Genomic DNA, 20,155 nt, shown 5'->3' on the forward strand with positions numbered 1-20,155 from the left:
CCAGGGAGAACATGCAAACTCTGCAAAGAAAGGCTCCCAGACCTGGACTCGAACAGGTGACCCCGGCGTGAGGAGGGAGAGCAGTGACCACTGCAGCACAGCGTTCAGCGGTCGGCCGCCACGAGACGACTGAAACCACCAACTGGGATCTGGTTAGGTTCATTAGCCTGAGTGTGTGTGTGTGTGTGTGTGTGTGTGGTAGTAGTTTGTATTGTTTGTCCCTGAAATGAAGGAACCCCGGGGCGAGGGACCCTCCCCTCCCCTCTAATCTGCTCCATTAACCTGATTAACCTGACAGCCATCATCTGGGTGACGACATCTCGCTGCCTCCGTTTAAATAATCTACAAAGTAATCCGATTACCCCCATGGCGCCGGAGCCATTTACAGGCCGGAGAATTAACTCATTCTCACTCCTGCCGTTCCACTCTGGCGGCAACAAACGAGCAGAGAGGATGATGGGAAGACCTTTATTTTCTACAGTGATGAAGCGACTGGCAGGCGGCCTACAGACCAGGCCAACGGACAGGAACACACAGGGAACACGGCACACACCAACACACTCCACGATACAGAGAGTTCCCCGAAACAGAGAACCCACCCCACCCCAGGAGAACCCACCCCACCTAGGAGAACCCACCCCACTACCACCAGAACCCACCCCACCCCATGAGAACCCACCCCACCTAGGAGAACCCACCCCACTACCACCAGAACCCACCCCACCCCAGGAGAACCCACCCCACCCCAGGAGAACCCACCCCACTACCACCAGAACCCACCCCACCCCAGGAGAACCCACCCCACCTAGGAGAACCCACCCCACTACCACCAGAACCCACCCCACCACCACCAGAACCCACCCCACCCCAGGAGAACCCACCCCACTACCACCAGAACCCACCCCACTACCACCAGAACCCACCCCACCACCACCAGAACCCACCCCACCCCAGGAGAACCCACCCCACTACCACCAGAACCCACCCCACCCCAGGAGAACCCACCCCACCTAGGAGAACCCACCCCACTACCACCAGAACCCACCCCACCACCACCAGAACCCACCCCACCCCAGGAGAACCCACCCCACTACCACCAGAACCCACCCCACCACCACCAGAACCCACCCCACCCCAGGAGAACCCACCCCACCACCACCAGAACTCACCCCACCCCAGGAGAACCCACCCCACCACCACCAGAACCCACCCCACCCCAGGAGAACCCACCCCACTACCACCAGAACCCACCCCACCCCAGGAGAACCCACCCCACCACCACCAGAACTCACCCCACCCCAGGAGAACCCACCCCACCACCACCAGAACCCACCCCACCCCAGGAGAACCCACCCCACTACCACCAGAACCCACCCCACCCCAGGAGAACAGATCACTGCTGCCACGCTGACCGGACACCGCCATCTTGGATGTGACGCGTCGACGCACACCGCCATTACTGACTGACATGTTGACTGACCTGATCATGTCGTTCTGTTATCCCATCACTAAAACCTGGTCTGTTATTGGAGTTTTTGAGGCATTGGCCCAAAACATCCATATTGGTCTCATTCTAATTCACAATAATCGTCGTTAAACAGAAGCTGAGATGAAGTGTGAGACTTTGCTCCATTAAAAGACTTCACTGTGGTCTTTCTGTCTTTCACACACCTTTAAGGCTGGAGGCTCAGGTGTGAAAAGGCTTCTGTCTTGGTTTAAGGCATCATGGCGGATGTTTTTAGTCACACACACATTAAAACACGAACAAACAGCACGATGTCAAGGAACCGTTAAAAAAAGAAGCTAAGAAACTAGACGTTATGGAGACGTAGGTGTGTGTGTGTGTGTGTGTGTGTGTGTGTGTGTGTGTGTGTGTGTGTGTGTGTGCGTCCCGGGTCACTTGAGCAGGCTCTGCAGCATGGCCGTGGCGTACGTGGGCCGGGCCTGCTTGCTCTCGATGGCCTTCTTCAGGTACTGGATCCCGTCGCAGCGCTCCCAGATCTCCTCGAACTGCCGCGGCAGGATCTCGGCGCCCCGCTTCCTGGTCAGACCCGTCTCCTCCAGGCTCAGCTCGCACATCTCCATGTCGTCTTTCCCTGGAAGACACGCCGCCGCCCGTCAGCCCTCCCGACGGGAAGCACGGCCGCAGCCCTGCGGGACGGCGGCGGCCTCACCTGCCACCAGCACGATGGGCCGCTTGTCCGGGTGCAGCTCCATCTGCCGGGCGATCCACGGCCCGTCGAAGTGGGCGTACCACCAGCCCTTCTTCTTGTTCTGGGGGTCCTTGTACTGGTCGGCGGGCCGGATGAAGGGGATGCGGAAGTAGCGCTGCTGGCGGTTCATGGTGACTTCCTGCGGCTGGGCGGTGGGGGGCGGAGCCGGGTTCTGCTCGGCTGTAGAGGAGCCACAGGCCACCGTCACTGAGAGGCTCGGTCGAGAGCGGCAAGGCGGCGTGGGCTTAGCGAACGGCCCGCTAATCCCCGCCAGCGCCACAGATAAACACCTTGGAAGCCAGCGAGCCGTCTCTCACAGGTGAGTGTGGAGGTGAAGCAGGAGTGTGGCCCTCCTCACTCACCGTAGTCGGTGATGGACTTGGGAGCTCTCAGATCGCTGCCGTCGTCGGTGCGCTTCTTGTTCTTGGACTTCCAGGCGTGGTAGACCTTCAGACGGCGGTGGAACTCCTCTCTGCAGGCGGCCAGCAGCTCGATGTCTGGACACAGCAGAGACCAGTGAAGGTCTGCAGACTGGGACCGGTCTGAGAGGACCCCTCCGGGAGGACCCAGTCCCTGAGAGGACCCCTCCAGGAGGAGCCGGTCCCTGAGAGGACCCCTCCAGGAGGAGCCGGTCTGAGAGGACCCCTCCGGGAGGACCCGGTCTGAGAGGACCCCTCCGGGAGGACCCGGTCCCTGAGAGGACCCCTCCAGGAGGAGCCGGTCTGAGAGGACTCCTCCAGGAGGAACCAGTCCCTGAGAGGACCCCTCCAGGAGGAACCGGTCTCTAAGAGGACTCCTCCAGGAGGAACCGGTCTCTGAGAGGACCCCTCCAGGAGGAACCCGTCTGAGAGGACTCCTCCAGGAGGAACCAGTCCCTGAGAGGACCCCTCCAGGAGGAGCCGGTCTGAGAGGACCCCTCCAGGAGGAGCCGGTCTCTAAGAGGACTCCTCCAGGAGGAACCGGTCTCTAAGAGGACTCCTCCAGGAGGAACCGGTCTCTGAGAGGACCCCTCCAGGAGGAACCGGTCTCTGAGAGGACCCCTCCAGGAGGAACCTGTCTGAGAGGACCCCTCCGGGAGGAACCGGTCTCTAAGAGGACTCCTCCAGGAGGAACCGGTCTGAGAGGACCCCTCCGGGAGGACCCGGTCTGAGAGGACCCCTCCAGGAGGAACCGGTCCCTGAGAGGACTCCTCCAGGAGGAACCAGTCCCTGAGAGGACCCCTCCAGGAGGAACCGGTCTGAGAGGACCCCCCCTGTGGTCCAGACTGTGTTGTGATTCACACTCAAACTGTCTCTGTACGAGCGAAGGCCAGACAGCTGGAGACAGCCTCCATGTTGAAGACGCTCTGGAGGACGGCGCGGAGTCTCAGAGCACACCTCTCCTCACACACCCACACCGTGGGAGGCAGAGTGTTTCACCAATTAGCCAGATGTCCCTGGAACACCACGGAGTGTGTGAGGGCCAAACAGCAGCGCCGTCCTGCACAGCAGCAATTATCCGGAGTGTGTGAGCGAGCCAGAGAGGCATCTGCTGGCCCGGAGAGGAGGAGGAGCAGGAGTCAGCCTTCCTCCATAATGAGGAGCGCTTCCTCTGCAGCACTGACACACAGGCAGCTGTGGCACACACACACACACACACACACACACACACACACACACACACACACACACACACACACACACACACACACACACTGGCCTCCTCACCGCAGGAGGTGTTGATGACGTCCCGCAGCTCGGCGTACTTCCACTTGCTCAGGTCGTACTTTTTCACGCCGGCGGCAGCCTTGGTCGCCTGGACCTGAGGACCCCTGCGGTTCCACAGAGACGAGAGGACGAGGATCTGATCATTCATCTGAGCAGGACCACCCAGTCGCAAGCAGCTCAGGAAGTTCATTTATCTGAGCTGAACCCTCCTGGTGGAGTGTGATCCACGCCGACAGGACGATTCAGAGCCTGAGTTCGTCAGCAGGGGGCGATAGGGAGCAGGTTCTATGTTACTGCTGCAGTATTCCAGCATGTTAATTCAGTTAGTAGCTGGTGATTTAAAAGCCATTTCTGAGATAAATGAGTGTGATTTGAAGTGATGGAGCTGCTGCAGAGCTCCGGGCTGATTCCACGCCGCTGATTCAATCACGCCGGCCATTCGTCTCCCCTCGCCGCTAACATCGCTCTCTACCAATATTGAGATCACCAGTCACTCTGGCCGAGGCTGGTGGATGTACTGGTGACGGAAGAGAGAAGAGGCTGGGCGGAGCTGAAGGGTGGACGGGCGGACGGAGGCCAGCTGTGGGCGGAGCTGAGGCTTCATCAGGGATGGCAACAGGAAGAGAAGATTTCAGCTGGAAGTTCCGTCAGTCCTCCTGAAAGAGGCTCAAAGTGTCTCAGACTGAAATGAAAGCAGGATTCTCATTGGTCGCAGTCGTTCACTCTCAGCCAGTGATCTGTTTACTGACCATCTGTAAAAGACGTGATCTATTTCCTGTTAGACAGACAGAAGAGGAACATTTATGCTTCATCACAGCTGTAAAGTGCAGGTGACCAGGTCTGAAGCTTTTTCTGAGGACGTTTCAGGAAAACTAGAAACTTCAAATCAGCTGAAATTGGCGGATCGGTGGAAAATGGCAGCTGTGCCGCCTCTTATGATCACACAGAATGATCTCCAGAATGATCACAGAAGGCGTTCTGACGGCGAGACGGTGAGACGGCGATAGGGTCAATGAGTCAGTGAGCTCTAGAGTTAGTGTGTCCACTGGGACACCGGCTGAGGTCTTACATGAGTCCGGCTGAGGACGCAGAGACAGGAAGAGCTGAAAAGCCCTCAAGGCTGCATGGGAAGACAGCAACGGGAGAGAGGCGGAGGTCAGCGCTGCACGGCGGCACCGTGGGGGGGAGCCGGGGGCGTCCCGGGGACGTACCTGCGCAGGCCGGCGTCCATCTGTCCGTCCTCCGTGATGAGCTCGGCTTCACTCTGAGCGATCCTCATGGCCAACTCCCGGTCTCTCCTCTCCTGCTCCTGGACGGCCGCTCGCTGGGCCTGCTCCTCCCGCTCCACCGCCAGCTGCAGCTCCAGCTCCGCCTGGGGACGGGACAGGGGACGGGGGACAGGGAGGGACAGGGAGGGACAGGGACAGGGGGACAGGACAGGGGACGGGACAGGGGACGGGACAGGGGACGGGGACAGGGAGGGACAGGGACAGGGAGGGACAGGGACAGGGGGACAGGGACAGTGGGACAGGGACACATGGGAAAGGGACAGGGGGACGGGGGACAGGGACAGGGACAGTGGGACGGGGGGACAGGGACAGAGTGAATGAACTCTTTTCACTGCAGATATAAACTAAAACAGATGAAATCTCCTCAAACATCAGAAAAGGCTGAATTCCCCCCCCTCTTCACTGCTTCACTTCCATGTTGTACAGAAATGACACGAGTTCAGATGATCGAACGACTTTCACCCATTTCATGACAACAAATCCCATTTCATTCGTCTTTCTTTAACAATGGATTCATATTTGAGTTTTGCATCGTCTCAGTTTTAATTCACCTCCAGACTGAAATGCAAATGCTGTTTGTGAAATCTACATAAACTGACAAAATCCTGCTGCCTCACATGGCAGACCGTTTATTCAAGCCCGCCGTGTGTCCAGGCCCAATTAGCTCTGTTATCCACTTAATAAAGCTTTACTGGACAAAACAAGGGACAGGAAAACACTCAGGTTGTTTATCCAGTGGATTTGATGTAAAACCTCTGAAGTAGAGAAGTTTCTTTTTCTTAACGAGCCCAGAGACAGAATTAACAAAGATCAGCCTTTCATTCATCCTGTATAATGTATACCCTCCACCCAGCTACCAAAAACCAATTATAAGTCCACAACACGTTTTGAATATGAATCCATCTGCAGGTGAGAAAACACTGCATTATTCATACTGTAGGAGAGCTGCTGAGTGGATCTGAGACCTGAACACACTCTGCCCTGAGCTGCCAGCCTCTCCCAGGGTTTCCACTGAGATCCACCGAAAGACACCAGCCGGCTGCTGGAGACGCTCCTCATTCAACCAACCAACCAACCAACCAACCAACCAACCAACCAACCAACCAACTAAATAACCAACCAACCAACAAGAACCAACCAACCAAGCAACCAACCAACCAATCAACAAGAACCAACCAACCAAACAAACAAACAACCAACCAACTAACTAACCAACCAACCAACCAACCAATCAACAAGAACCAACCAACCAACCAACCAACCAATCAACAAGAACCAACCAACCAACCAAACAAACAAACAACCAACTAACTAACCAACCAACCAACAAGAACCAACCAACCAACCAACTAACCAGCCAACCAACCAACCAACAAGAACCAACCAACCAACCAACCAACCAACCAACAAGAACCAACCAACCAACCAAACCACTAAGAACTAACCCATAAACCATCTACCAGTTGACCCATGTGATCAGAATGTAAGCGATATGCAGTTATTAGTTAAAAAGCATCTCTCTGTGGAGTGAAACTTGAGTCAAAACTTCCTCATTTTCAGTTACACACCTGCATGACTTTCTCCTCCTCCATCCTCTTTTTTCTGTCCTCTTCCTCCTGCTTTCTTTTCAGCTCCATCTCTGCTTTCCTAAGAGGTTAAAGAGAACGTTCTGGGTGATGACCATCTGCCGGTGTTTCTCTGTCTTCTCCTCACGGTGACGTACAGCTTCCTCTCCTCCTCGTCCTGCTTGCGTCGTTGCTCCTCTTTCTCCCTCCTCCTCCTCTCCTTCTCCATCTCCTCCTCGATGTGTTTGAGCCTCTCGCTCTCTTCCTCCTCCTGCTTCTTCTTCTGCATGTTGGACAGCAGCTGCTCGGAGCGTCTCACCAGCCCCTGGTACTCCGAGTCGATCTGCTTCCAGGTCATGACGGAGGCCTGCAGGGCAGCGACAGTCAGCAGGACACAGTCGAGGTTCAACATCAGGATAGCACTGATACCTGGATCAGATTAAACCTGCTCCAATCTGAGATTAAACCTGGATCAATGTGAGTTTAAGGGGCGACAGTAGCTCAGTTGGTAGAGCGGGTCGTCTTATGACCAGAAGGTTGGCGGTTCGATCCCCGCTCCCGCAGGCGTAAAACTGGCGTTGTGTCCTTGGGCAAGACACTTCACCCACCTTGCCTCGTATGAAAGTTGTGAGAGTGAATGGTTGGTGGTGGTCGGAGGGGCCGATGGCGCCTTGCTTCCGTCAGTCTACCCCAGGACAGCTGTGGCTACAGCAGTAGCTTACCACCACCCAGTATGGTGTGAAAGGGTTGATGTGATATTGCAGTGTGAAGCACTTTGGGCTCTGTCAAGCAGGGTAAAAAGCGCTATACAAGTGTCCCTTTACCATAAACCTGGATCAATCCGAGTTTAAACCTGGATCAATCTGAGTTTAAACCTGCCCACTTTGCTTGTTGAATCAAACTTCTCCTACACTGAGGAATGATGCTCATCACACTCTGAGGCACTATCGCCACCTGTGGAGGGTGAGTAGACTGAGCTACATTTGTGATTTTTTTATGTTTTCCACTCAATGTCTGAGAATCACAGTTCAGCAGCAGACGTGGCATCCACAGGATGTCGTTCTGCTGTACAAGTAAAAGTATCTAGAAATGGCTGCAGACCAGCAGCGGCCTGAACGACAGGCGCTGGCGGCTCATGCATTATTCATTCAGAGACGTCACGCCAGCAACAATTAATGAGCGCTCAGAGCGCCACAAGTGTCACCAGCAGGGGTGCTAAGGGGCTAACAGATGAGCCATGGGGAGGAGGAGCGACAGATTAAACAAGAGGGGAGGGACGGGGGGCCGTGGTCCTCCAGTGTCAATCACAGCAGTTTACTGCTGGAAAACCGTGAGTTTAAAGGCTCAAAGTAAAGGAATTCATCTGGGTGCTGCTGGAGCACATCAGAGGTGACTGGCTGAGCCTGCAGGGGCCAATAAGACGGGAGGCCTGGGAGCCAGCTCGCTAACCAGGTTTCATCGTTTAGCAAAACAGCCGGCCCAAATTGAATTATTGAAGATGAGAGGATTCTTCAGCCAGCTCTTCCCTTTTTTCCTGAGGTGGTTGAAAATATTGATCCCCAGAGAACGAATGAGAAAAGGGCACTTAGGAAAGGCCAGCGTGAGCCACGAGGAGAAGGTCGGCTTCCACCAAGGCGGCGGCGTCTCTAGAGCCGCAGGAAGGGAGTGTGAAAGCAGTCTGACTGAAAACAAAGTGTTCTGACTCCTGATGCACACTATTGGATGTACACTGATATTTTTAAAACAAAACATCGTAGAGGCTGATATACTGCGGAGTCGATGGTCGCATCGGTTTTAACACAATGGATTTAACGATGCTGTGGCAGCAAGACGCAGCCTGCTGAGGGTACGAGTCCACAGGATCCATCAACGGCTCGCTTCCCATTCAGCTGCCATCTTGGTCCAGTTTGAACTCCAGGAGGAGACAGACCCTGAGACGAATCTGTCCAATCAGGAGCCGCTACATAGCTCTGAGCTGAGCTACAGGCTACATGCTACAGAGCTTCAGGGCTCACACACTAGTGATGCTCACACAGCGCTCCTGGTCACCCTTCCCCTCAGGGTGTGGGGGTGCTCGCCCCGTCACGCCGCCTCCACCGGGCCCTCACCTTGATCCTCAGCAGCAGAGCGTCGATGGCGGACGCCAGCTCCTGGACTTGCTTGGCCATCTCCTGTTTGCCCTCCTTCAGCCCGTTCACCACCTCGTTGAACCGCTCCATGTGCTTCTTCAGGTTTCGGACCTTCACCAAACCATCAATTCTGTGACGGGAAGGAAAAATGCAAGAGTGCACATGAATATTTCATAAACAATCCGGCTGTATGGAAAGTTGCTTTTAAAAGGCACTAACTGAGAAAATATGTGAAGGCATTTGCTGACTACATTGATTTACAAAGTACATCTCCCATATTGATCCCATTTCCTTCTTGCTGTTGTCCAAATATGTCTTTTATGCTGAGTGTTAGTCCAGTTTCTAAATCATCTCCCACTATTCTTCACAACAAGGGAAAAACAAATGATGCTATAAATATACCAGCTCAGTTCCAAACACAGAGAAACTGAACACAGCAGAATGAGTGGTCAAACCTCTGTCTGCTTGGCTCCTTTAGGGACACACAAGGCTTTATGCAGGTTTTCATTTAACCGTTTTTGGATGTGTGGTCGTAGATTTGCTCAGAACTTCAATACAGATAATTCCTGAAGGAGCGGGCGGCTGCAGGCTGAACCCACCGGGGCTTATGCTTCTTCTTGCACAGCCACATGCGCACGGTCTTCTGAATCTTGACGCAGGCCAAGGCTCTGTAGCTCATCTTGTTCCTCACTTCCAGAGAGAAACAGCAGAACATGTCAGCAGATGAAACCCTGCAGCAGCCACCCAGCAGCGTGAAAAGCCTCTTCTCGCTTTTTACACAAAGGGGCTCAGCTATTCCCGGTAAACATTTCAATTAAATATAAAATGCTCTTGTGTCAATAGCATTCAGCCAGACAAATAATTAACCAAAAAGTTGCCGTTCGAATTAATACTGCTAATAAATATATGCATAAACTGCAATAATAGGAACTATTGATTGTGGTGCAAAAAAAACGAACAAACAAACAAGTACAGTACACACACACACACACACACACACACACACACACACACACACACACACACACACACACACACACACACACACACACTCTCTCTCTCTCTCTCTCGCTCTCTCTCTCTCTCACACACATACACACATACACACACACACACACACACAGAACAGCAATAATAAGGTGAAGTGTGGAAATGAGAGGAAGAAAATAATGAATGATGCAGACATAAACCTCCTCAGGCCACTAATGCAGAGAATGTGTGGTCAGGCAGAGCAGAGCTCTTTAGAGATCTGATGTAATTTGGCTTGATGCTTTTACACAAACAGGCTGCAGCTGGTCTGCACTCTGAAGTAGACTAAATCAATAACTGTAATGGTTCAAGAAACTGCTTTTAGAGGACCTTTCTATTTTGCTCGAGGCGGCTCTTATTGATATTCACAGGGAACAGAATATGAATGTTGAAGTGCTCGACTCAGTCCAGGCGAAACACGACGGCACAAACATAAAATCCTGCACAGACTGAGCTGAACAGCCTTCTCACTGAGCCGAGGCCACTGACAGCGCCTGGGAGGAAATCTGCTCATCAGTAACGACTTTCACCGGAAAGTTCAAGTGTTGATAAATACAACAGGTCTGTTTCAGGCCACAACAGTCCTACAACAGTCTATCAGTCCAACAACCGTTCTACAACTGTCTGTCTCCAGGTTTAATCCTGACAGAGGAGCAGCTGGATGAAGATCAGACTGACAGGATGAGCCACATCTGGGTTCTCTCACTTCCTGATTCACTAAAACCTGATGAAGAGTCTGAGACTTCAACCGTACAAACCCTGCTAACGTCTACAACCCAAACCCTGCTACTGTCTACAACCCAAACCCTGCTACTGTCTACAACACAAACCCTGCTAACGTCTACAACCCAAACCCTGCTACTGTCTACAACCCAAACCCTGCTACTGTCTACAACCCAAACCCTGCTACTGTCTACAACCCAAACCCTGCTAATGTCTACAACCCAAACCCTGCTAATGTCTACAACCCAAACCCTGCTAACGTCTACAACCCAAACCCTGCTACTGTCTACAACCCAAACCCTGCTAACGTCTACAACCCAAACCCTGCTACTGTCTACAACCCAAACCCTGCTACCGTCTACAACCCAAACCCTGCTACTGTCTACAACCCAAACCCTGCTAACGTCTACAACCCAAACCCTGCTACTGTCTACAACCCAAACCCTGCTAACGTCTACAACCCAAACCCTGCTAACGTCTACAACCCAAACCCTGCTAACGTCTACAGGACAGGTAAGACCTTTAAAAGAAATTCACTCTTTCAAATATCTTCAATGTGATGTTCGGATGCTTGACCTCTTTTTTACTTGAGTGTTTTTTTTAAGTCAAATAAATATAAAGAAGACCATACCAATCATACCTGATGGAAGTCTTTTATCCTGAAAATGACTCTAGATGGGGAAAAATGTTCTTCTTGAAGTTGTGTGAAAGTTATTTTTCCACATTGAGTGCTGGTGTCAGACAATATCATCTATTATTTACAGAAGTATCCTGACAAGAGAAGAAGAGGGCTCCGTCTTCATCACGGCCATAAATTCAGCAGTAATTTCAGAGTGCAGCTCCACATTAAATAACCGGCCACTGAGAGTTCTGCTGTTCCTGGAAGACAACTCGTCCAGCTCGATGCTGAAAGCCTGACGCCCTATTCTGTCAAAGCCTTCGATTACAGCAGAGGTCATTGAGCCAGGTCTACTGTTGAGTTATCACTGACTGACTGATGAACCCTGACCCTGTGTGTGAAATATGGCGACGTTAGCGTACGTTTGATGACCGACAGGCTGCACCACTGGACCTTCTTCCAGCGGCTGCACACCAGCCACTTGTTGACCTTCTGCAGCAGCTCGGCCAGGTGGTCCGGGTCCGACTTCATGATCTGGTCAAATTCTGCAAACTGACGGACAGACAGGAAAGAAGTGAGCTGTGTGTTCTCCGGAGCGCTGCAGACTGGTGATGCTGAAGTTCTACCTTCCCGGGCCGGAAGAACACTCTGGTCAGTCCAAACTTGAAGTCCATGTCGTTCAGTCCCAGAGCCTTGAACAGAGCCTGCAGAGAGCAGAGCCTTGAACCCGTCTCAGCGCCAGGCCCCAGGCCTGTTAATCACTGAGCAGGGGAACGTTTTCTGTCTGAGACGAGATCAGCTTGACATTTAAAAACCACAAACAGCCCACCTTGCAGAAGAGCCGCGGACTGAGGCGCGTCAGCTTGTCAGGCATGTACTGCTGGTACATGTTGTAGAGCTCATGGAACGGAGCCCTGGAGGGAAACCCCCCCTGCATCAGGTCCAGCACCGACACCATGCCTGAGCCACACACACACACACACACACACACACACACACGAAACACAGCAGCACATCATCAGTCAGAACAGAATCAGTCAACACGACGCTGGAGTGTGAAAACAACGGTAAAATCACATCTATGTTACTTTATCTCATACAGTCACACATGCTGGCAGCAGACTGCTGGAGTAGCGGTTCAGCCAGGACAGATTTACCAAGAACTGTCTTTACTGGATTCATCCTCCTGCTTTTAGCACAGGACGCTTTATTCCAAACTCCACATGATAAAAAGTGAGTTGAGCGGTTTTTCTTTCCACACTGAGGTGTTAGATGGTCCTGTTTGACTACATGGTGGCTGAGCTCAGCTCCGCCCACCTCCGTCAGCTGCTCCGCCCCTACCTGAGCACTGCAGCTGCGACAGAATCAGAGCGCCTTCGAACTGGTGGCTGACCATCTTCAGGTTGGGCTTCACGCAGCGGATGAAGCTGGAGCCCTGCACACATTCACACTCGGCTCAGAGCGGCGCCGGGGGAACCTCAGCACTGCTCAGAGCGGCGGGGGAACCTCAGCATGGCTCAGAGCGGCGCCGGGGAAACCTCAGCACGGCTCAGAGCGGCGGGGGAACCTCAGCACGGCTCAGAGCGGCGCCGGGGGAACCTCAGCACGGCTCAGAGCGGCGCCGGGGGAACCTCAGCATGGCTCAGAGCTGCGCCGGGGAAACCTCAGCACGGCTCAGAGCGGCGGGGGAACCTCAGCACGGCTCAGAGCGGCGCCGGGGGAACCTCAGCACGGCTCAGAGCGGCGCCGGGGGAACCTCAGCACGGCTCAGAGCGGCGCCGGGGGAACCTCAGCACGGCTCAGAGCGGCGCCGGGGGAACCTCAGCACGGCTCAGAGTGGCGCCGGGGGAACCTCAGCACGGCTCAGAGCGGTGGGGGAACCTCAGCACGGCTCAGAGCGGCGGGGGAACCTCAGCACGGTGAACAGGAGGAGGCAGGACTCGGAGCTGGACTCACCGTGCTGCGCAGCTTCTCCAGCAGCAGGTTCAGCTGCGTCTGTGAACAGGAAGAGGAAATCAGCTGATTACTGACCACAGTGAGGAGACATGACACACACACACACACACACACACACACACACACACACGACGTCCTGATCAGCAGGAAAACGCCACAAGAAGAGCAGGAAGCCACAGAACATAACAGAAGAGAGGAACTGGACGTGACAGAAAGCCTTCACACACTTCCACACAGCTCCAGCCCTGTTTGAAGTGTGTGTGTGTGTGTGTGTGTGTGTGTGTGTGTGTGTGTGTGTGTGTGTGTGTGTGTGTGAGCAGTGCGGCGGGCTTGGACCTTGAACTTGTTGCCCACGCTGATGAAGCTCAGCTTCCCCGCCTTCTGCTTGGAGTCCCGGGACGTGCTGGAGGTCTCGAACAGCTCGCGGACAAACCTGTCTTTAGACTCACACACCAGGCTCTCCAGGGACATGTGGAGGGCGTCGTTATTCTTCTCCACGAAGCGAGTCTGTGAGCGCGCACACACACACACACACACACACACACACACACACACACACACACACACACACACATCATGCTGCATGGTGAAGCGATGTGTGTTTTCCTGCTGGTGATGGCTGAGCTGCAGCTGGAAGCGGAGCTGCACACGTCTGGAGAGGTTCTGCTGGAGCGAAGCGCCAGCTGACGCCGCTGCTGTACTGAAGCATGCTGGGACGGCTGGAGCAGCCCGGCCAGCAGCGGAAGTTAAAGTTGACTGACATCAATCATTTAATGACAGAAGGAACTACAACTTTTCAGATCAGAGTCTGTGTCTGCCTGTGGCTCACTGGACCAGGCCAGACGAAGAGGATCAATACAGCAGGTACACTCCAGCTGTGTGTGTTGCCATGGAGATGACTCCAGGTGTGTGTGTGTTGCCAGACGTGTGTGTTGCCATGAGATGACTCCAGGTGTGTGTGTTGCCAGGCGTGTGTGTTGCCATGGAGATCGATGCAGGTGTGTGTGAGACAGAGACATGTAGGAACAGACCGTCTCGTAGCAGACCGCTCCGGCGAAGTGTCGGACGATGAAGCCCTCGTCGTCCCGGAGGTTCCGGTGAACCGCCAGCTTGGACTTCCTGGGAACCTGGGAGGAAGAGAGAAGAAGCCGGTCTGCTGCAGAACGCCGGCTCTCACCGCCGGACGCTGATTACAGTTCATTCATCGTCTCTCCAGAGCCGCTGCAGGACAGACACCGGTGGAATGTTTCCGTCACCGGTTACAACACCGAGTTGGTTTTATACCAACGACCGGCCCGGCGCGTTAGGCCACGCCCCCTCATGCTCTGGGAGTAACTCTCTACTTTTATTCGGCTTCACTGGACTTCATGTCACTTTGTTACAGCGACTTTTGACTGGACTGTATCAAAATAACTACATTATTTTAATCTTCTGCCAGAAGCTGCGTCCACTGACGTGTTTCCACCAATCAAACGAGGCCCGGAAGTCACATGACTGAAGTCAAACCTGGGTTAAAGTCCCTCCAGAGCCACGCAGGTTTGAAATGATCCAAACATGAACAAATACATTCTATCAAGAATGTCTTGGGGAAACTGATCAGAACCGGCTGGTACCACCACCAACAGAACGAGGTGGAGCTGAAAGAGGAGAACCGAGCGGAGAACCGACTGACCGTCAGCCTGAAGTGCTCCTTGTGTTTGCTGTGAACCGCCAGAGCGAAGTGCTGGTCGCTGGGCTGAGGGAGACGGTTCTCCTCATCCAAGATGTCCAGAACGCCCACCAGCCGGGCCTCCACCAGGTCTGGAGACGAGACAGAGCAGTGTGGTGAGAACCACCAGCAGGAGAACCACCAGCAGGAGAACCACCAGCAGGAGAACCACCAGCAGGAGAACCACCAGCAGGAGAACCACCAGCAGGAGAACCACCAGCAGGAGAACCGGCAGCAGCAGCACAATGTGCGCCCATGTATGTGACCCCATGTGCACCATGTAACCTTACGTGCACCATGTGACCCATCTCAGCCGAGTCCATGCTCTTGCTGGATTCGCTCCACAGAGCATGGTGATGCTGTCGTTTGGCATTGATTCTGGTTTCTCAAACTGAGGGATGTGGACCATCAGTGGAACCTGAGCTCCATGAGGTCGTGTCATTAAAGTTACTTCAATATTTTACATTTGGTGGCCACATATGAAGAAACATGACAGAAAACCTGCTGAGATAAATGAAACTGAATGAAGAGGACTGCATTATGACTCACTGATGACCTTTGACCTAAAGTCAAAACCTTTCTTCAGCACTCTTATGTAGAAAGTAAAATTCTTAGTGATTTAAACACATGACACACATTTCAAAGGTGTGACATTCATGACAGTTTAAAAAACAAATCCAAATTCTTATCATTTCAAATAAAAAGCCTCTTCCTGTAAGGAGAGACGCTTCGAGTTGGATTCAAACTGTCATTCACAGAAATATGTGAACGTGAACGAGAGCTTGAAGTCATTTAATCAAAGACCATTTATCTTTTATTCTACTGAACCTTTATCTGTGCAGGCGGGCCCCGCTGAGACCCCGGGCCTCATTCTGAAGCAGGAGGCCAGGAGGCCGCTCAGCGCTACAGCATCCATTAAGCTGTTTGTCAGGAATTCTCACTGCTGATTATTTGCGGATGTGAATATTCACCTCACACATGTCGACCGCGATGCTCATTTAGCTGGGAGTCTGAATTATTCATGCGCCGTGCCGTGTCTGGAAAATAATCTAATTGCGCCGGACCAGAGAAAGACTGCAGGGCGGAGCAGCCGAGGCTGATGGGAGGATTAATGGACGGCCCGGACGCTCATCTGCAAGTCATAAGTGTTGTTGGCGGCTGTCGGTTAACCTCACACCTGAATAATGGACGCCGCTCCGCCTCCACGGTCCGACTGCTGCTCACACACTCTCCAGCTAGCAGCAGTAACTGCGGGGGGGCGGGGCTTACACAAAGGTCGATCGGTGGCGTGTTAATGAAAACTACGAACGTCTGAGAAGCAGCCGGGAAGCTGTGGCCGACTCACCGATGCAGTCCTGGTTGTCCACATAGTGCACCTCGCTCACGCCCAGCCCCTCCCTCTGATACAGCTCCTGCTCCTGCAAAACACACACCGGCGGTAAAACAAAACAACCCCTCTGAGATACATAAACTACATAAAAAATGGGTTTTTAGAGCTTTCTCAGCGGCCTCGGCACAATCTATTTCTTCAATAATCAAACAAAAAACATCAAACTGACAAGATGCACTTCAGATAATGAGGTGCGGGCTGGGAACGCCGCCGCCAAGCGCTAATTGGAGGCCTTGGAAAAGAATAACGCTAAGAGATCACAGGAGGGAAACAAGCTCCCCAAAACGTCCCTGGAGAAATTAGCATTCTAATGAGAGAGGTGAGGAGAAGCAGAGAGGGGCCGGCGGCGGCACGGCGGCGGCACGGCGAGGCGAGGCGGTGGCACGGCGGCGGCACGGCGAGGCGAGGCGGTGGCACGGCGGCGGCACGGCGAGGCGAGGCGGTGGCACGGCGAGGCGAGGCGGTGGCACGGCGGCGGCACGGCGAGGCGAGGCTCCGTCACCCACCTCCTTCAGGATGCGCTCGTTGAAGAACTGCTGCAGCTTCTCGTTGCAGTAGTTGATGCAGAACTGCTCAAAGCTGTTATGTTCGAAATACTCTGAAGGAGAGAGAACACAGGAAACAACTCACACTGCAGTCCAGCACCAAAATACAGCATCTTGCAGAGTCTGGGTCGATTAAGGTGGCGGGGAAATGAGACCTTAACGGTCCTGAAGCGGGACTGAGACCTTAACGGTCCTGAAGCGGACTGAGACCCTAACGGTCCTGAAGCGGACTGAGACCCTAACGGTCCTGAAGCGGACTGAGACCTTAACGGTCCTGAAGCGGACTGAGACCCTAACGGTCCTGAAGCGGACTGAGACCCTAACGGTCCTGAAGCGGACTGAGACCCTAACGGTCCTGAAGCGGACTGAGACCTTAACGGTCCTGAAGCGGACTGAGACCCTAACGGTCCTGAAGCGGACTGAGACCCTAACGGTCCTGAAGCGGACTGAGACCCTAACGGTCCTGAAGCGGACTGAGACCCTAACGGTCCTGAAGCGGACTGGGACTGAGCCTGGAGCTGAAGCGGACTGGACTACAGATCTGGATTACCGAACCCGGCGATGTCCAGCACGCCGATGAAGTTGGAGGACGTCTGGAACGGGAAGCACTGGTTCACACGCTTGACCACGTGGTCGAAGAGGCGGCTGTACACCGCCTTGGCCAGGGCGTCGCGGGCGTTGTTGGCCTGCTCCACCTTCAGAGGGACCCTGTGGGACAGGAAGGGGGACAGTGAGAGGAACCCCAGTCCTCCTCGGTCTTTAGTGAGGCCGTCCCCCGTCTGTCTGCTGCTCTGGGGTTTGATCAGGAGGTTTCTGAGCTGAAGGGAAAACATTAAAACCTACGGCGTGAACCTTGAGCCCTCCTCGGCGCCCCGATGGCGCCCGACGCCACTTGTGATTAAATATTGAGAGAAGTGGACCGATGGGTCACGGAGCAGCTCCGCCGCCGCCGCCGGTTCAGCCCAGCGGAGAATTCGGTCGGCGGACGCTCCCTCTTATGAGAAGTTAGAGATCTTCGCCATGTTTCCCACAGAGGCGGCGTTTCCAGAACCGCCTGGACCGCCCAACAGTCAGCTCTCCCTGGTGAGGAGCCGGGCGCCACCCCCGCCCCCCCTGGCTCCACCCCCCCGGCTCCACCCGCCCCCCCGGCGGCGGCCATGCTCCCTGCCTCTCGCATGCGGCCTGCATTATTGATGTGGAGAGAACTCTTCCAGGCCAGGCCGGCATCTGGCCCTGCTGAAATATTCATCTCCTGAACCCGGCCCAGTCCTCCAGCGCCGAGGACCGCCGGAGCGGGGCCAGCTCCCCCCTCCACACAGAACCTGAACACAGCCGTGATCAGCTCTACGCTCGCCGCTCAGCTTCGCTGTGTGAGGATGAGGAGGAGGAAGGCTGGCCGGGCCGGCGGAGGACCTGGTCCCTCACAGAGAGCAGCAGCTGGGGGGACGGGGACCTGCAGGTCTGGGCTCTTACTTGATGACTGTGCCTTTGGCGCCCCCTGCTGTGGTGAGCATGACTCTGGTGGTGAGGCTGACCCGCAGGTCGTCCTGGTCCAGGCCCAGCAGGTGGGCGCAGTGGGCCAGGGTCTGGTCCGACTGGTTCTTCAGGATGCAGCCTCCTGGAAGGGGGACAGGGAGAAGGAGAACCGTGCTGGACTGCAGCAGAGCGCCCCCTTCTGGAGACCATGTGGAGGAACCACGGCCGGCCGTCACCTGAGGAGCTCCCCGTCTCCTCAAAGTCCAGGTTTCCCAGGTGTAAGACCCCCGCCACCACCCGGAACAGGTCCAGCTTCTCGGTGTCGTCCAGACCGATCTTCCTCATGGCTCCGCACATCCTGGTGAAGTCCCCCTGGTCGTCCAGCAGGGGGTCCTTCAGAGCGCCCGTCTTCACGTGCTGAGAGGACGAATCACAGCTCAGACCAGAGACCAGAGACCAGGACAGAGACCAGAACAGAGACCAGAGACCACACCAGACCAGAGACCAGAGACCAGGACAGAGACCAGACCAGAGACCAGAACAGAGACCAGAGACCAGAGACCACACCAGACCAGGGACCAGAGACCAGATCAGAGACCAGAGGAGACCAGATCAGACCAGACCAGAGACCAGAGACCAGACCAGAGACCAGACCAGAGACCAGAGATCAGACCAGAGACCAGACCAGAGACCAGACCAGAGAACAGACCAGAGAACAGACCAGAGACCAGAGACCAGACCAGAGAACAGACCAGAGAACAGACCAGAGACCAGAGACCAGACCAGAGAACAGACCAGAGACCAGACCAGAGACCAGAGACCAGACCAGAGACCAGAGACCAGACCAGAGAACAGACCAGAGACCAGACCAGATACCAGAGACCAGAGACCAGACCAGAGACCAGAGATCAGACCAGAGATCAGATCAGAGACCAGACCAGAGAACAGACCAGAGACCAGAGACCAGACCAGAGAACAGACCAGAGACCAGACCAGAGACCAGAGACCAGACCAGAGACCAGACCAGAGACCAGAGACCAGACCAGAGAACAGACCAGAGACCAGACCAGATACCAGAGACCAGAGACCAGACCAGAGACCAGAGATCAGACCAGAGATCAGATCAGAGACCAGACCAGAGATGAGAGACCAGAGACCAGAGACCAAAGACCAGCCGAGAGATGAGACCAGAGACCAGACCAGAAACCAGAGATCAGACCAGACATCAGATCAGAGACCAGACCGGAGACCAGGGACCAGAGACCAGACCAGAGACCAGAGGAGACCCGATCAGACCAGACCAGAGACTAGAGAATAGAGACCAGACCAGAGACCAGAGACCAGACCAGAGACCAGAGACCAGAGACGAGACCAGAGACCAGACTGGAGACCAGAGACCAGAGACCAGACCAGAGACCAGACCAGAGACCAGACCAGAGACCAGAGACCAGACCAGAGACCAGACCAGAGACCAGACCAGAGACCAGAGACCAGAGACCAGACCAGAGACCAGACCAGAGACCAGACCAGAGACCAGACCGGAGACCATACCATAGACCAAAGGCCAGAAACAGAGACCAGACTAGAGACCAGGGACCAGAGACCAGAGACCAGACCAGAAACCAGAGCAGAGACCAGAGACCAGAGACCAGAGACCAGGCTAGAGACCAGACCAGAGACCAGACCAGAAACCAGATCAGAGACCAGAGACCAGAGACCAAAGACCAGCCTGGAGACCAGACCAGAGACCAGACCAGAAACCAAATCAAAGACCACAGACCAGAGACCAGAGACCAGACCGGAGACC

At 54.5% G+C, this 20,155-nt stretch overlaps 1 protein-coding gene across 1 annotated transcript in view; it reads right to left on the reverse strand.

Annotated features, from left to right (window-relative positions):
* Positions 1-1,384: 1,384 nt before the first annotated feature.
* Positions 1,385-20,155, reverse strand: part of LOC115406718 (unconventional myosin-VI-like) — a 28,821-nt gene continuing 10,050 nt past the window's right edge. The window contains exons 12-33 of the mRNA XM_030116919.1: positions 18,585-18,765; positions 18,346-18,490; positions 17,423-17,580; positions 16,834-16,925; positions 16,283-16,355; positions 14,902-15,029; positions 14,261-14,356; positions 13,566-13,736; positions 13,230-13,268; positions 12,615-12,708; positions 12,103-12,233; positions 11,900-11,977; positions 11,696-11,825; positions 9,502-9,592; positions 8,882-9,032; positions 6,932-7,140; positions 6,777-6,855; positions 5,131-5,291; positions 3,920-4,023; positions 2,576-2,710; positions 2,175-2,393; positions 1,385-2,096 (exon numbers count right to left, since the gene is read on the reverse strand). Coding sequence (XP_029972779.1) covers positions 1,897-2,096; positions 2,175-2,393; positions 2,576-2,710; positions 3,920-4,023; positions 5,131-5,291; positions 6,777-6,855; positions 6,932-7,140; positions 8,882-9,032; positions 9,502-9,592; positions 11,696-11,825; positions 11,900-11,977; positions 12,103-12,233; positions 12,615-12,708; positions 13,230-13,268; positions 13,566-13,736; positions 14,261-14,356; positions 14,902-15,029; positions 16,283-16,355; positions 16,834-16,925; positions 17,423-17,580; positions 18,346-18,490; positions 18,585-18,765 — 2,865 coding nt within the window. The 3' untranslated portion in view covers positions 1,385-1,896. The remainder of the gene's footprint in view (positions 2,097-2,174; positions 2,394-2,575; positions 2,711-3,919; positions 4,024-5,130; positions 5,292-6,776; positions 6,856-6,931; positions 7,141-8,881; positions 9,033-9,501; positions 9,593-11,695; positions 11,826-11,899; positions 11,978-12,102; positions 12,234-12,614; positions 12,709-13,229; positions 13,269-13,565; positions 13,737-14,260; positions 14,357-14,901; positions 15,030-16,282; positions 16,356-16,833; positions 16,926-17,422; positions 17,581-18,345; positions 18,491-18,584; positions 18,766-20,155) is intronic.

This window comes from Salarias fasciatus, chromosome 19, assembly GCF_902148845.1.
Source record: "Salarias fasciatus chromosome 19, fSalaFa1.1, whole genome shotgun sequence".
Lineage (NCBI taxonomy): Eukaryota > Metazoa > Chordata > Actinopteri > Blenniiformes > Blenniidae > Salarias > Salarias fasciatus.